Source organism: Amblyomma americanum, chromosome 1 (assembly GCF_052857255.1).
Source record: "Amblyomma americanum isolate KBUSLIRL-KWMA chromosome 1, ASM5285725v1, whole genome shotgun sequence".
Lineage (NCBI taxonomy): Eukaryota > Metazoa > Arthropoda > Arachnida > Ixodida > Ixodidae > Amblyomma > Amblyomma americanum.
The window spans coordinates 282,363,363-282,381,034 of NC_135497.1; the positions used below are offsets into that span (position 1 = coordinate 282,363,363).

The 17,672-nt window shown below is 52.9% G+C and overlaps 1 protein-coding gene across 1 annotated transcript in view; it reads left to right on the forward strand.

The window, feature by feature from the left end:
• The window catches only part of LOC144118419 (protocadherin Fat 4-like), a 270,906-nt gene that overhangs the window by 157,439 nt on the left and 95,795 nt on the right, over positions 1–17,672 (forward strand). Inside the window, exon 11 of the mRNA XM_077651364.1 lies at positions 2,096–2,205. Within this exon, the coding sequence (XP_077507490.1) occupies positions 2,096–2,205 (110 nt within the window). The remainder of the gene's footprint in view (positions 1–2,095; positions 2,206–17,672) is intronic.

A 17,672-nucleotide genomic window follows, 5' to 3' on the forward strand; every position in this document is an offset into this window, starting at 1 on the left:
GGCGGCCCGGCACGCGACCGCGATTTTTCTCCGCTCTGGAACTCAAGGCCTTGTTCCTGCCACCTCCGCTCCCAACCACTCTTTATTTTTTCTAAAAAATATATATATATATATACACAGGAAATGAAAACAGCAGGTGATGTAACGCGTTTCGTACCCGTTTGTTGGCAGTGTGACCCTTTCCGAGCTGGTATACTTTACATTTAACCCAGCACTGAAAAACTGTCGCGAGCGATCTCCCCGTCGAGCTAGCTCCCGGCGTGCCAGCGACCCACTTCTCCCCTCGGCGCGGCCCGACGATTACAAGAAGCCTTCATTTCCTCGCCTGTCACGACCGAGAAGAGTCGAATCTCCGCACCCCCGTCGTCTACTGTGCGCGAATCCCGTCTCCTTTCCCACTGCTTCTTTTTCATCTTTGTTCCTCTTGTTTTAACCAGAGGGCCTGTGGGTGTTTCTTTTGTTGGAGATTGATGCGGACTCCGAGATAAGAGCGCGACGGCGGTGGAAGGAAATAAATGAAGTGGGGGAAAGGAGGAGAGCTGCGGGGCGACATCTCCGGGCGCCGTCATCTTCGCGAGTGCGCGCTCGGAGCGAGGTGAGCAACGCGGCAAAAAAAAGAAAAAAAGAAAACGAAAAGTTGCGAAAGGGGAGCGGGGCAAAAGCGGTCGCCGAGAGGCGGGGTTCTGTTGTGACGGCTCGCCCCAAAGGCGTGCACGCAGCCGGCGGCGGGTGACGTCCATCTCGCGGTGGTGTCGCAAAGGCCCGATCCGTTATTCCCGCCAGGAACGCAATCATTTCGAGGCTTTGTCTCACGCTGCACAGCCATCGGCGTGGCTCCTCCGTCTTGCTGTCCCGGCGGCTGTTGGACCCCTTCGCCAAGGCGCGCGGCCGAAATTGTCGGCGCCGCCACTTCGACAGCCTCTAACCCGTCTTCTTGGTGCCTGTTAGCTATAGTGGCGGCGCCCAAGGAATGACTGCGGCCTCGATTCGGAGGATGCACTGCTGTCGCAATCTCCCCTTCCCTCCTCTCCACCTCCTTACCACACCGCGCTCCCTCTACGCCAACCTTCCGTAACTCGCCACTCCCAAGTTCTTCCCCCGATCCTTTCATATACGGGGGCAAACATTCGTTTCTATTTCTGCTGTCCGCCCTGCACGCGGCGCATTGATTTCTCTGTCTAGACAACGGACCCTTACGTTTAACTGCGGGCGAAAGCATCGCGAGCTTAAGGCTTAAACGATTTCTTGTCTCCGCAGTTCGGCGATGTGTGGAGGACATCTAATATCCAAGCTCCGCGCGCGTTCCCATAGCGCTGTGGGTGCCCTTTGGCCCCTCACGTTTTGTGAGTTCTGCCCGAGTTGGCAAACAAGAACTATTCGTAAAGCTGCGCACCGCAGTAGTTAAGCGGCTGGCTCAACCACAAATTCTGTGTGTATATATAGCGAGTATTTTAAAAATCACTTTGGAGTGACGATATCAATCTTAATTTCATCTAACCTTAATCTCAACGGCCTGCAACGATTCCTTTGTACGGGAACAAAACCACAGAGGCAAGAATTATGGAAGGCACTGTAAGATTGAATCAAAGTTTGAGCTTGCAAATCTTCAACTAACTTGGTCAGGAGCACAGGTGAAATTTAGAGTCGTCCAGCTGCTAGAGCTGGTTACTTTCGCGTTAAGCTCCCTTCTTGGGTTTCTGCGCTGCCATCCTTTTCCGAAGGTAGCGTAGGCGACCATTTCTGTGATGAGGTGACTGGAAATAAGCTCGCCTGGCAGGAGCGCTTGCCTGTGCGCCTATATCGCCCTCTGCAATGTGTTGGTATTTAATACGGAGGCTTTGCCTTTTGGCACTTTCTGAACACTTTCTTTTTCCAACCTCAGGCGGTTTTTGATTGAGAGAACCGCATGCTCTTAGGGAGGTCCCCCGCAAATGTTCAGCACATTCAGACGTTTCTTCCCCTGTCTCTTTCGGCTGCTCTTGGCGATGCATTCTGGGAAGCAGTGCGACTGGCGGATGCGTTGCTTGCTGCGCAGAATAAAAGATTTCAGTTTCTTTTCTTGCGCGTGACTGTTTTCGCTGTCTCGCCCTGACAGGAAACGAGCTGGGAATCTTCGAGCTCCAGGAACAGACTGCTGAGCTGTTCATGGTTCGAGAGGTCGACCTCGAAGCCTTGCCTTCTCCTACATTCACTCTTCAAGTCCAAGTGAGTGATCCTTCTTCTGCTGCCGGCTTTTTCTTTTTAACGATTATTTGTTTTCTCTGTCATTCGTCTTTGTCCATAATTGCTGCTTTTCAACCGACTTCGTGAACCGCTGCTACTCAATGTGCACACGCGATGACTGCAAGTCGGCGAATTAAAATACGAACCTAAGGTTTGATAAACTGCAATGCTGTACAGGGATGGTGCTGAAGGAAAGCGCTTCATCCGTTGCTCGGGCGCTACTTGACAAAATCAGCGTTAATGTTCAGAAACCTTTTCTGCTTTAATTCGTTTCGCTCAGCGAGGCCGTAATGTTCCCTTCATGCGTCTAGGAAAACTTCCCAGCCTAGCTTCTGCGCTAAACGAGACGTAACGCGGGGTTATTTGCGTTCCTGCCTGACGGCGTAACTTCCCACGTCATTCGTGGGCGGTGGCCCCCCTTAGGTTGGCTTCAAGTTTTGCGAGAAATATTTCCTCACTGGGCACTTTTCTCGGATCTTCCAGCCCCCCCCCCCCCCCCCCCCATTCTTTCGCCCGATGTTTCGTTTCTTTCATCTTTATTTTTTGCTCGCGAGAGTAAGCTTAATTTCCACGGCTCCTTTCGCAATAACGAGCCGCGAAGGGGCGCGAACACAGCTTCGCGAATAACCGAATTCCCCCAAGGCTCGCCAGGCTGGCCTCAGCTACTACGAGCTTCTGCGCTGCTGTTTCGCCTGGTTCCAAAGCCGAGGCAAAGCCGCACAAAGCGCGAGGGCTCTCTCACGCCTCTCGAAAGAGGCTTTGTGGTCTAACAGAAAGGTCAGGGATCCATCAAACTTCCAAACTTGCGCTTAGCTTTTACCGCAGCAAGTTGGCCTTCGTGATTCCATGTGTTGCGCCGTCATGGCCGCAAAAGGAACGCCGGGACTAGGGGGGAAGTGCACGTGGAAAGGCTCGCCACGCGTTGAAGACAACATCGCCGGAGCGGGAGAGCGTCTCCTCAGGCACCGATCTGTCCTACGGGGAGTGCGATGCCACTCGAAGCGTGACCCGTCCCTTCTATGTCTGGTGTCAAGCCGGTTATTGATCGCTTCGTGAGGACGTTGATGAGACATACGGCTTGGGATGCGCCACGTCCGGGTCTCCGGCGTATTTCGCGCCGAGGGAACGCCTTCTCGAGTCCGGGACGCCGTGGAATCTGTCTCCAGAGATACATGTATCTGTGTTTGTACTCCCACGTGCACACACCCGCGCACTCGGACAAACTGCATGCAGCTTCGACTCTCTGCTGCGCTTGCGACTGTAGGGTTCGCATTGATCGTCGCACACAATAACGCTGGTACGCTTCCACCTAGTGATGATTGGCCTGGCGCGCACGAAAGTCTTCTTGCCAGGGGACCCCTCTTGCAGCAGGTAGCAGAGTGAAGAAGCGACCCGACAGAAAAGAGATGCTGTTGGATTCGCCCTTATCTTTTCACTGTACTTAATATAATATATTCCATTTATTTCCATCAAAGATGGGGGAGGCGAGGCAAAAAGCTGCGATAGCAGCTTGACAAGTCCTCGTCCCCTACAAAGCAGCAGCAGTACACGCCGACAACCCGACATATCTTTCATCGAAGAAAAACATAATAATACATAATAAAGTACAGAATGCACTACTCGTACATGAAAAACATAATAATACATAATAAAGTATGGGATGTACTGCTCGTACAAAAAGTGAATACAAGTTTCTAAGTGGGAGGAATATTAGATACTAATATCTAAGAAAAGTGTAATGGTAAAAATGAGCGCACAAATGTAATACAGCAACATAAAGGCGACATTGTTTGATAGTTCATAACGAGCGCACTGGAGTTTCACACAAAATAAAAACCAAGCGGACAAAAACACATCAGGCGAGTATTCAGTGTAAGTTTTCATTTACGCTGCGATTACTTCGTGCACAGCATGTGCTTGTGAAGTTCCTGTCTGACACAGGCCAGTTGTTGGGCCTCCCAGGTGCACACAAGAGTACCCGTGCAGTGTGGGAGACTTCCCCCTGGCAATCTTTCGTACACATCGAGGGACTGCAAATACACCGAGTGGGATAGCAAGCGAACAGGACAACACGAAAAAGACGCCAGTACGGCAGCAAGATAGAAAAAAAAAGAGAGAGGGACATCTGTACGTGACGCAAAGCGATCGGCGCCCTACGTGAGAACGAGAACTGGAGGCGGCATATCATTCCAACACGGTTCCCCATGGCGCACTCGTCTCGATACGCAGCTCAAGCGAAACGCGGTGCAAAAAATGGCGCGTATATATATCGTACGCCCCGCTAAGAATACGCTACAAGTGGGACACGGACCCGTGGGCTCGTCGAGGAGGCTAGACAGGCCCAGTTTTTCCATTCAGTGGCCGGCGCTCGCGCTGGGCGCGCTACCCTTCAAAATAGCAGCGATGCAAGTAGCAGAGGGACACCTCGCCGGTTCACGCACGAGTTCACAAGGAACAGGAACCAACAGCGCACCACCACGCCGTGTCGATCCTCGCACCAACGGTCGAGCAAATGACGCGCCGCGCGCTCGCCCCTGTACACCTACTTGTATTATTTCTTCCCTTTTTTTTTCTCTCTCTCTCTCTCTCACTCGTTGTGCCTTGAGAATCGGTTTCGCTCGAGCACCCCTCGTGTTGTCCGTTTGCGTACCACTCACTACGCAGCGCCCACAGCGGTGTCTGCCGGCCCTGCGTAACCCCCAAACGTCCGTGGCGGTGTAGCAAGGCTAGAGGCGCGGATGGGCGCTCGGCCTGGCTTCGATCAGATAGCGGCGGCGGATGGCGACCTGCTTGGTTCCGCCTCACACTTTCGCCTTCGTAGGGCGCGCGCGACGCCGCGTTGCCTGGCCGATCTTTTCGCAAGGGGTCAGTTGGATCCATCCCCGCGCGGCAGCGGTGGTGGCCGAGGTCTTTCCGCGTCTCCTTCCTTCTTCCCCCCTCCCCTCCCCTTTGCGGTGTAAGACCGAACGCGCCGTCTCCGGAGCGTCTGCTTTGCTTCGCTCTGGCTGGAGCCAGGCCCGCGATCTAAAGTGGGCTTTCCTCATTGTGTTTTCGCTGTTGCGTTGCGCTCTAGTCCAACATTGCATTGTTCCCTTCGATATGAGCCCCTCCGAGTGGCGCTGCCCGCTCCTGCCCTTTTCACCCTGTCCTCTGGAACGCAGCCTGACTGTGCTTCTCAGAATTCATAAAAGGCCTGAAGCGTTAACTCTGGCTCTTCGTACCATTACATTTGGAAGCAAGGACGGGGTCATGGGCCGATAGGAAAAAAAGAAGAAATCAAAGGGGTATTGGAATACCTAGAAGAGGTATATAACCCACAAGTTGCGTACACGACAGTAATTTTAGTGCGCAGCGGCGCCCTAATCTGTGCTCAAATGAAGCAGAGTGCTTTTTTATGGGGCTCCTTGGTTCGACTCAAAAGTGATTTTTCAACCTACTCATTGCTCTTAACGCAGGTTTCTCGCATTTGGCCTGTTAGCGCGCTCATCGATACCCAAGAATAGCACAGCGATGCGAACAGCAGGCAAACACAGATTTCGTTCTGGACGGCTGGTGTTTACTTTAAAAGCATGCGAAAACTGTTTTCCCAGGCATATTCTCCGATTTGAGGCATAGGTACTATCGGGGACAAAAGTGGTATATTCCAGGCAGCGGGAGCCGAAGCAGCGGAAAACTGCATCGTAACGCCATCTAGAGGCGGCATCTGGGATCGACACAGCCAGTGGGAGCCCATTATTATCCGCAAGCATGTCGCTTGACTCGTTTCAATGTGTCGGGCTACAGCTCGCCAAAATGCCGAGCGGCGCCGCAGCAGTAGCAATCTGGTCGCCCTCTCTTCATTTTATGTGTTTTTTTTCCACGCGTGTTCGAGATGTAACTTGAGAGCCGGCGCGCACTGCTGCGGCGCCGGTCGGCATTTTGCCGAGCTGTAGCCCGACACATTGAAACGAGTCAAGCGACATGCCTGCAGGTAAGAAAGGGCTCCCACTGGCTGTTTCGATCCCAGATGCCACCTGTAGATGGCGTTACGATGCAGTTTTACGCTGCTCCGGCTCCCGCTGCCTGGAATATACCACTTTTGTCCCAGATAGTACATACGTACGTACTTGAAGCCTGCTTTGTGGCAGGTGGCCTACCACAAGGTGGCAAGTGGCAGTTCAATTAATGATTGGTCGCGAGGGGTTGCTCGGTAAGCGGAACCTGGGCCTCACAAGCCCCACTGATGGCAGCACTTGCCATCGCAGGCAGTGACTCATCGCTTAACCACTGCGCCAGACTGGTAAACCGACTCCCAGCGAGTTATGAAACTAAAGCAGAGAATGAACAATTCCATATATATGAGCATTCACTCATTGACGCTATCGCGTCATACCCCATAAGGCGGAGCCAGGTGTGTATAACACACACACGCACGCACGCACGCACGCACGCACGCACGCACGCACTGGCAGTTCAGTTGAAGATTGGGGACGTAAGTGCTAGTACTCCACGATATTCCGCGATTATAGCGATGCTAAACGGTCACCAAATTTTTTTCGTTGACCTCTATGTTTCACGCAACGTTCCTGCGTCAGACGCCGTCAATACGGCACAAAATTCCGAAAAAGCAAAAAAGAATAGGAAAACTGTGGATGCAGCAGTCGAAGGGACGCTGTATCCATCAAGGACCCTTCCGAACACGACGCAACTCGCCTGGCTATATAGGAGTCGAGTATGGCCGAAACAGAAAGCGGCGGTGCAAAAACAGGCTATCGAACACGATAGGGCCGCTCTACGAACACGTCGGTTTACATGACCTCACCGCGACGAAGGCAGTCGGCAGCCTTCCACAACATGGCTGTGTGCATGCTGGTAGGCGGGGGTGAAGAAAGGGGGCAAGGGAGATAAGGTCGTTTCGCTCGATCCATCCACTGCGACACAAAATGAGAAGCGGCAGAGACGCGATAAAGCTGGCAGGTGTCCGCGTGCTGGGCTAAAGCCAATCCATAGGGAAGCGAGAGCCGCGCCTGCGGCGGCCGGAGGGCGCAACTGCGTCGGGGCCGAAGGAACGGCGCGGGTCACCGCGTCGTGCGGCTGCTGCTCTACATCCCCCACACGTCGTGTTTACATGTCAGGGCACGCGCAACTGTCGCTGCCTCGCGGCGTTCCATCGAAAGCAAAGTCGTCCGGCCTCGCCCCGCATCGCTGCCCGGTCTCCCCGTTCTTGGTCGCTACTTCCGCCGGTTTCGCCCGAGAGCAACGGGGTGTGCGCCGCCGTGGAAAGAAGCTGCTACGGAGCACGCGGGACCGGGTGGGGAGGCGAGGGGGAGGGAAGCAGAACAACGTCGTTCCGCGACAGTGAGTGTATATAGCTCCGTGGACAACCTCTGTCGGAAGTGCCCTGGCAGGCACGAGTTATATACTTCCGCCTGCTGCCTCGTTGCATACGGAGTGGCTGTAACGAAGTCACGAGGCTTGTCTCAAAACTTTCAGAGCGCACGCGCATGGAAAATGTAGGAAGCAGGTAACTCTGTTACCGGACCGGCGCGAGATGTTTTTCCTGCACACATGCGCTCGGCGGGGCTCGGGTTTGTCGAGGTAACATTTTCCTTCACGTCAGCTACGTGATCTGCTTTCTGAGCCGTGTTTAGACTTTCCAGAACCTGTTTTCTTTTGAATGAAAAAAAAGAAAAGAAAAGTTCAGGTAGGAAGAGGTGGATGGGGGTTAATGCCTTTTTTTCAGCGCACTGACATTGATTGATCGCACAATGATTGATTGCTTGTACGCTTTTTCACCCCGTCACTTTAACCATAGGGGTTTTCTTTTTGAGACACTTCTGGTAATCTCCACTGACTGGCTATACGCCTGCTATCGCTATACGTCAAATCTGTTTAATTGCATCCTCTGCTAATCATAGACCATGAACCAGGAATGTTCTGAACGCCGATGACAACCTTGCCTCAGCTTTTAGGCTCTTTATTGGGCAATATTTTCTTACTGCTCACATTCACCGCAGGCTGACTTCGTCATTCCATTACTGTTCTCTTTTTTTCTCTCTTCTGATTCGTGTCGCGAATATGTTTGCCTTTTTATTTTTTTGGAATCACTTAGCAAGAATTAACGAAAAAAAAAAAAACCCACTAGAAATCTCTGCTCTCACGATGGTTTCGATGCAGCAGTACATTAAAGAAAAAGTAGTTCTTCCCCCAAGTAACTACTTTCCTCTCACTTCAAGTGATCTGGCTTTGATGAAGCCTGAAATTTTACAACCGCCTCATTACGGTTCATGGCAAGTGTCCTTAAAACATTCGTGAATAACGATAACGCTTATGCTCAACATGTACGCCTGCCTGTGCGTTTCTTAAACTTTGTGTTATCTGTAAAAAGCTAGAATGAGAAGTACTACCTGCAAGAGATGAAGCCCGAAAAAAGAAAAAAAAAGCATTTGCATGGCTTCTGTCATAGACTGTCTACACCACCGGTTCCCGGAATAACCATTACCACGGTGAAGTGCGAAGTTGGAACGGCCCGTAGAGCACACATTCGCGCGAGCTGCGAGCAAAGAACGTGTCAAATGCTTTACAGAAACGGTTCAAGCTTAATTCAAGCTTATGCAGTTGTTTGTGCTAACGGGGGAACTGTGCCTCCTGTATATGCTTCCGTGCACAGCGTCCATTCCGTCAGGCAACGTGGCCATTACAACACCACGGGCAGGCTTAAGCATACCAAGTCCTTTCTTCTGGTTATCGTAAGTCGAAGCAGCGAGAACATTCTGCTCTGAAGCTTTCAAACGAAACAACAGCGCCGCCGCCGAAACGAGAATCATAGCTATATAGCGTGCTCCTTTCTCTCTCCACATTGGTGTAATCGACGCCAACATCTTCGAGCTCTTCCTTCGCCTCAGCAACAGGATCGCTGGCAGCAAGCAACGAAATGCGGAAGTGGCCGGCGTCCTAGCTTAACTCAAACTAACCCGCTGCTCGTAATAAGGCTTTCTCGCGCCGGACAAAGAGCAAGAGGAGAGCGCCTTCTCGATGTTCGCTGCGAGGCCCGGACCCTCCTCGAGTCGCGAGCGCTCGAAGCCGGGGGCCACTCCTGCGCGAGGGCGACTGTTGGTCCGCGGCGCTGGAGCCAAGATTGCGGCCCATAAGCGATAGCCGGCGCGTCGCTTAGGCAGCAGCAGCGAAGAGGAGGAAGCAGAGGAGAGTAGGGGGGGGGGGGGGGGGGGGGAGAAAGAAGCGGCGGTTTTTATTCCGGCCGCGTAATCAATCAACCGCACACTGGGCACAGCGAACGCCGGCGAGAAAGTGCCCCTAGGCAGCCTGACGGATGGCCAGTTCGCATTCCGACCAACAAAGGAGTTGTGTAAGGTCAGAGAACAAAGGCGAGGCAAGGGGCGGGAGAGAGCGAAAGAAAAAAGAGGAACGGGAAAAGATGAAAAGTGGCGTGCTTTCGCCTCCGGGCAAGACAAGCAGGGCCGCTCTCTCCGCGTCCTCCTCCCGCGTAGTCAACCATGACTTCATCCCACCCGCGCGGGAGAGGAGGCGGAAAAGGCGTATCGAGGTCAATATAACGGACATTCCTGCGCGCTTATACCACCGAGAACTGGCTTCGGCTGTGCCCTGCAGTCGGGCGTATATAAGCTAGGCTAGTTGTGTATCTATGCATGCAGCAGGGCCGGCAATCAAGCCGGGCCAGCCGCCTCTCACTGATGCCGCCTCGCCCTCTCTCTCTCTTTCGGTGTCGCTGCAGTTGTGCGTCGGCCGTGATATGGCGACACACAAGTTCTGGACCAGCGGGACGGAGCCGTTTATTCGATTTTTTTTTGTCAATGCTTTGACGCGGTTGCCGAAGGGGGGAGAAAAAGTGACGGTCAAACATGTCTCTATGTGCACTTTCCTTGATACGGGCGCGTGGCGTGCACGGCTCAGCTCGCCTCGTCTTCTATTTTGTTCTTTTCTCCGATTTCTTTTTAGCTTTCTGTAACGTGAGCACTCGCGGTGGAACGAAAAGCGGTCACGAGTGAAGCCGCGAAATTATGCGGACGCATGCGCGGATAAATGCCCGATGGCACGGCTTCGGACTTATGCGCGAACCGCGTCCCAGTGCATTAATGATGTTGGTAGGAAATAAAGAGAGCGTTAATATGACATTCACCAGAAGGCACAGCCGCGTGCTCATATTCATAACGTGACGAGCGAAAGTGGCCTCTATTCCTGACCTTCTTTATGGCGTTCGATAATCAGTTCTATGCTTCCGTCTGCACGGTTAGACGACGTGTATGCTCTACGGAAGGCCTTGCGTGAGGGCTAAGGTGTGGCATCACCTGAGCTGCCGGCAGCATCAAGCAAGCCGGCCGGTGAGACAGGCGTTTGAACCCAAGAGGACCAGCGCATCGCTGCTGGCGGTTCGACGTGTAGCACGCACGGAGCAAGCACAACGCCGTTAAGAAGGCAATGTAGTCAAAGTCGACTGCATTGCTCAACAGCCTTCTACCGACCTCCCTTCGTTCAAATCCCTCAGGCGCAATTTCTCTGTTTCCGCTAATGAGCTGCATAATTCGAAAACGCGGAGTTCTGCGTTCAAGCACGATGCCTGTTGCACGCGCCTTCACGATCAATACGTGTATACCCGAGTGATGCGTCAGTGTGGTATTTGCTACCTTTATCTAATGACAGTTCACAGGTCAAGAGGCAGGTGTATATTTGCGCCGCAGCCGTTATGACCTCAGACGTGTTCAGTCGCACTCGCTGCGACACCGCCCTATGATGGGCGTGTGTTACGAGATGGTGGTAAGCGACAAGCTTATTACTTTCATCCCCGGCACTTGCAGAGGTCATGCTACGCGTTAGCTATTACTGTCTTGGATTTGGAATTGCGTGACAATCAGCACGTCCGTCAGAACGTGATCGATCCATTGCGATGCCGCTTCCTGCATTCACTGCACGGCTGAGGTGTGTGGAAATATCTTGCATGTCTATATTATAACGTAGCGCATAAATGCTCGATTGAATTTTTTAAACACGACTCCCTTGAAGCAGCTAATGCACATGCTACCATCGCAGTACAACTTTTGAGAGTAGTATGGTCCTCAAGGTTTCCAGATCAGTTAAGCATGAGCAGGAGTGCAGTGCGCATTGAAAGTCTGATTGAAAATATTCCTTTTCCTAAACCTGCTGCTTGTTCACCGGAAAATTTCCCCCAAAGACCGTGGCGAAGGCTAGTTGACACTGCTTGGTTCACAGTCGGCCGCGATATACGCCTCCGTTCACGAGCAAGCCTAATCGGAGCTTGAAATCTCGTATGCGTAGCCCGGCGAGTTTCATTTATTTTCAGCGAATCAGGCAACCGCCCTCGCCAAGCTACCAAACCTGCATGCCATCAAACTCCATGTGCTTGCGAGGAAATGAGCTCGCGCTTAGATCAAAGCCAGGCGTTGAAACTGCCTCTTTCCACTAACCAGACGAGGTGTGATACGTGAGTTAACCCCGACGGGTCGCTTCCAGCCGCGCGAAAACAGCTCATTGATTTGCAGGCGCAGCCTTTGTGCATTACCGAAGAGGTTAAGCTTACTCCGTGGCCCCCGTCTCCATTGAAGTCTGCGCTGTATATACTTATTTAAATGGGCCTCTTGTGTGGCACATATGCGATAAATTCGTAAAAAGACTGCCGGAAAGTTCAATCATTGGCTCCTCCAAAACGGCACGCAAGCCGGTGCTGATATGGAAGTAAAACCCTACACGCAGAAATGCGATCATTCAAAGTGTGCACTACAGAGGCGAAGCGCGCTGTAGAGCATTTTCGTAACACGCAAAGGTAGCCCTCCGTTTGCGTTCCACACCTTACTTCTCTCTCTGTAAGCAAATGCGGGCTGTCTGAGCAGCGCCTATCCGGCAGTGTCGATGAATGGAGCTTTTGTGTAGTGGAACGCTCGTTCATGCCTGGGCGAGAACAGGTTCCCGACACCTCCGCACACAAAACGGTTCGCTCCTAACCAGCTACGCATTGGTTGGGTAGACCAAGTTCATTTGGCCTTTTCATTTTTTCTTCTTCATAGGGTAAAAAATTACGCATGTAGCGCTCGCACAAGGCGTTTCAGCGCGGGACGAGCCGCATTACATAGTTATCGCACAATTTTTTTTTTAGGATTGAACATAAATATCTACTTAAGATATTGCCAGCTGCGTGACGCTTTGTCGTTGTTAACGACAGCTTCGATATTGGCTCGCAGCGGACCAAACGAATTATCAGAGAAGCATATTCGCGATAAATTTATGGCCCGATGCACGTTAGGTCATTCGTTTACACCGAAGCGGAGCTTACGTGCACCTGCCCATTTTTTGACGAATACACAAAGAATCAGTCCCCCGTAATCTGGCATCTTTGACACCATCGCACCAGTGCCCGCAAAAAAGTCACTGGGGATTGCTTAATTTTTTTAAATAAATATATCTTCTCTTTAGATCTCGAGCGCTTCTGTCCAGCACCTGTGCCGGCCCACATTGCACTCAAGTGAATGGCACGCCTGCAGTCCCGCCACAACAGCTGCTAGAGAGTGAATGGGGCACCTCTCTACGGTCTTTGTTTGCCTTACTTCGCGATTTTCATCATAGGTGGTTGATGTTTATGGACCCCGCGCAGTGGGCAGTTCTAACCCCCCCCCCCCCCCCTCTCCCCTCCTCGTGCCTTTGTTATCAGCGTGCCGTCCCAAGATCGGCCTGCATCCGGCAGGAGAGCAGAGCAGCCCTGCAGTTAGCCGCTGTAATACGTCCCTAATTTCCGGTGCTCTCCGGCGCAAAGCTTATGGCACTTCCGGGAGCAGTTAGGCTTCGCGCTCGGGTCGCCTTAGCCGTACGCGTTCACCCTCTCCGTTCTCTCTTCCGCGGTGCGCGCCGCGCGCGTTTTGCAGACAGGCGCGCAGGCGTGGACCGAAGCAAAGAAGCCAAGTCCGGGCGGCATTCGTTCGACGCCGGCTTAAACTGGGCCACGCCGCGAATGCGCCGTGCAGTGAGGGCTAGAAGCGGGCGTCCTTTTCTGCTTTTCTTTTTCTCGCGGTGGTGTCGACGAAACAACGGCGGTGGCAGCTCGCGCCACGCCGCCGACGGCCACGGTATAACTGCGCTGCCTCGCGAGAAAGTGGAATGTATTTACTAATTGCGAGAGTTTAACGAGCTGCGGCTCTTCCTCGCACCACGACCCCCGCAGGACTCGGGGCGGTGCGCGCGGGCGCTCCGCAGAGACGGGACTCGGGCACGCCGGCCTTCAAGCTCGTTTTCCGATGTCTTCGTGGTGCACGCGAAGGGCCGCTTCACTGCGGTGCGCGGGTGCAGTGCGGGCAATGCTGCTGCTGCTGCTGCGGTCGTTTCAGGAATTTGCGCCGGGCGCGGCGGTTGCGCCCACACTGCGGCCGACTCCCGAGCGGCGATTACTTCAGAGCCGCTCGCCTGTAGCAGCGGGCTACGTTAGGACCGGCGCTCTCTGCGTGCGAAGGAGACCGCGCCCGCTGTTTCGTGCCGCCGCTGAAAAGGTCATTCCGTTCCAGGGGTATACAGCGCGTGTAACGCCTCTTTCCTCGTCATGCCGTTCGCCTTGTGACCAGGCTGCACTGAGTAGTTTTCTCTATGCTCTCTTTTGAATCATCGCGAGAAGCTGTACGGGCGCCAAAAGTGAGTGTGCGGTAAAGTTTGATCAGTCCAACTAAAAACCTCCAATTCCCCCCCCCTCCCCCCCCCCCCCCCCGCCCTTCCATCCTTAGGCATTAAAGTTGCCTAAGTGCCTTCGCAAAGTGGCGGTGGTGCTCGCGTTTGGTGCAACTTTCTCCTTTTCTTTTTGCCTTAAGTACCGGCGTGGTATGGCTCGCTTGGGTTAGGCTAAAGTGCGCGCTATGCATTCAGCGCCGTGTGCCATCGTTAGTGTCGTTCAGTGTGTGCGTCGCCTGCTGCCAAGCATGGCGCGGTACACCTGCAGTACGGTTGCGCTTCCAGGCTCTGTTACGGTGGGACTGGAGGATATCCGCCCGTGCACATTTCCGGTGTAATTGTGAGCACGAGCGCCACTTAAGCGCAACGCGCTACGCGACCCGGAAGACAACGGGCTCGAAAGCCCTTCGCCGTAACAGAGTGCAGTTTATAGGCCACGTTGCTTTCCGGGGACGAAATTTGGATGGAAGTAGTAACCGCGCTCTTTGCCACAGGAGACACTGCTATGGAACAACTGTGGCATCTGCCACATGCGTGGCTGCAGCGAGGTCTTAGCTTTGCTTGGTGGCCAATTTTGCCACCGGAGAGGTATGCCATCTCATTTCTCCCTGGTTGCCTTTGCTCCGTAACGTGTTGGCACGTGTGGTTTTCCAAACTATCTATCCAGACATACCGTACGCCTGCCTTCCAGTGCACAATGCCTCACATCTTTCGGGCAAGCGCTGCAGGCGTCGACTAAGCGTACGCTAAACGTCAAGAGTAATTTAATCTTCTTGAGCGCTCGTTTCAACCAGAAGCTAATGCACGTACTCTCGCAGCGCTTTCGGTAAAGTGTGCTTTGCGAGCTGAATTTCGTACACGTTCTTTGCTTTCAGCGGCACGCCGACGTTTCTCTTGAGGCGTGCTGTGCAGGAAACCAGTGTTGCGTGAAAGAGCCCCCACAGGTTTGTTAGGCGCAAGCAACTTTCCCTCACGACTGCACTGCTTGTGTCAAGGTATCGCCTGGTATCGCCTGGCTAGGTTACGGCATTGCTGCGTTCTTCCGAATGCGCACCGTCTGTGCGCTAGCTCGTCGTGTACCTATCTACAGGCCAAGTCAACCGCGCACACAGAGGTCTTAGGGCATACGTATATGTTGATCTATCCGCTAACTGGTAGCGATACCGCTCGCTACTTGGCGTTCGAGGATCGCACTCAATCAAGTATGGCTGCGCACGCGAATTCCGCGCCACGTCCTTCGCGATGGCCAGCGAGACACAATGCGCCGTCGCTTTCGAGGCTCGCGTGCGCCATCTTTTTTTCATGAGTTTGCGTCACGCAAGCGAACGTGCCGCGCCATCCCGGAACATCGTCGTGCGCCCTGGGATGAGCAGCACTGCGGAAGGAACAATGGTTCATTACCATCGCACCTGCACGCCGCTGGGCAGATTCAAAGATGGCGGCGGCCGGCGCCATTAATCAAGCGCCAAACGGCGGACGCCCGGGGACCCGCGGCGGTACACGTGCTTGAGCAATTATGACGCTCCTCCGCGGCGAAAGGAGCGAAACAGAGGCGCACATGCGAGCGCGCTTGGCGGCGCCGTAATCGAAGTTTGCCCCGCCTAATTCGAGACCAATCGACGTGGAATCCCATCGATGATGTTGTGCCGGAGAACCGAAATGTGCAAGGCCAACAACATGCCGAGTCCGTGATGGGAGCCTGATGGAAAGAACACGCGCCGCCGATCAAGTCACTCGCGATGGGCTGTACGCGACCCACGCGGCCACATGTCAACAACCAGCGGACATCGAAAATGTACGGTCAATGTCTTCCCTCGGGGTTGCCGTAGCCTCTGCATCGGAAATAACCCAGGGGTTTGGCGCCTACTCGACGCCTGCGCCCACGAACGGGTAAACTGTACGAAGATTGCCTTCCCAAATCTTTGAGGCCTTAGAAGGGCTGCTATCTTAAAATACTTCGGCCTTGCTGGCCCATCGAAAAAGGCGACTGAGCTGCCCCGGGTGGGTCGATTCGCTTCCTGAAGGCTGGATCGAATCCCGTCTCTGCGTGTTCGTTTGTTGTGACTTGCTCAGCCGCGTGAAAGGAATGGTTAGTCTGGTCTAGCTGGAGGCAAAGCGAAAGGGAACTGTAGTATAGGCACAGCAGCGTGTGCCTGCATGCGCAACGGCTGTACCGCACGCATTTCATTCGTATACAGCAGAAGCACCCTGTTTTACTCACCCGTCCCGTCTACGCGAGAATGTGCTGATCGAACTTTCGAATCAAATTCAGTGCACTTAACTTCTTTCAGCAGCATATCAATGGATAACGTTGGTGCAATTATTTCTAGCGAAAACTGAACTAAATTCGTTAACCACACTTATTCAGGTTCTTGTCCCTTGATTAGAACCTGTTGTTCTCTGATGTCATTTCATGTCATACACAATGGTTTTGCTTGCTGACGGCCTGCATGTGGTCATTGCTGAATCGCGTTTTGCAGCCGTTCATTATTACCAAATTTATTGCTAACAATCATCGAGGAATGCTGGAAGTGGTGAAATTAGCTGCAGGCAAATCCACCCTCTCGAAAACGATGGAAAATTTAAACTAGTCTTCTCTCAGCGGAAGGTTCGATTTTAGGGCAAAGGAAAAAAAAAAGCGCTTTCTGGTGCCTCTGAGGCCCTGAAGCCCTACAGAGCGAAGGAAAAGAAAAGCAAAGTAAAGAATGGAGAAACTAGTCGGGGCGAATCTTCGGCACTCTGTGGCTTCTGCTAGAAGCGAGAGAAGTTGACGAGCCCTGAGTGCCCCGAGGAAATTAATCGGCTCCCTAACGCCGGTTAATTCTGAGGTTCCGCAGCCGCCGCCTCTGCCAGTGAGAGTGAGGCGCCTGGAAAAAAAGTGTATATTTACAATATAGTGGCAGATAAAAGCTTAAAGGATGTACTACGAAGATCTAGAAAGAACGTAGTGGCACGAAAACAAAGAACTTGGAAAACCAGCGAACTTCTCGGAAAAAGGTTTTCGATGTTGTCAGGAATGAATAGTTTAAAACACCACAGAAGACCTGATTGCTCGCCGAAGGAAACACGGAGAGGCTGGGCTTTTTTTCCTTTTGTTTTTCTTCCATTCGGAGCTTCTAATCTGCCAGGAAGACACTGCTGGGCCTTTTCTCCTTTCCCTTCGAAGGAGCTGGGCCATGCCCGGCTGCCTGGACAAATACGCCACAAACTTTCATTAAAACTCATCGAAGCATTTCGCGGCAAGACCGAGCTTTCAGTGGGCGAGGGGCGCTGCACATTGTTTGAAAGGACTGAGCCTCGAGGCGTTTGCACCAGAGGCTCGCCGTAGCTTGAATAATGGAACGAAAAAATAAGCAGGTTGAAAGAGCTTTTCTGGTACCTCTTTATTAGTGACCCTCCGCACTTTAGAGAAACAGAGATTAAGTACATCTCTACAAGTTGTTTCCCACGTTAACCATCTGTGATACACCAAAAAATGGGGTGGGGACAAACAGTCCCGTGAACGGACCACAAGAAGCAGTCAAAAAATGGCTGCAGAATTTTTACCTTTTTCTTGAGTTGCCTGGTGAGAGAGAGGCCGACCCTTACCCCCCTTCACCGTGGCACGTTGTTTAAGGCGGTAGACGTGAAGGGCGCAAACGACGCGGTGACGAAACGCAGCGCGATTAGCCCAGTCGTACGAACGTTGTCGGCGCCCTGTATCGAACGGAGTCGCCAAAAGAGAACCCATCAGATTTATGTCGGCTACACGAGACGCCAAAGCAAGCACG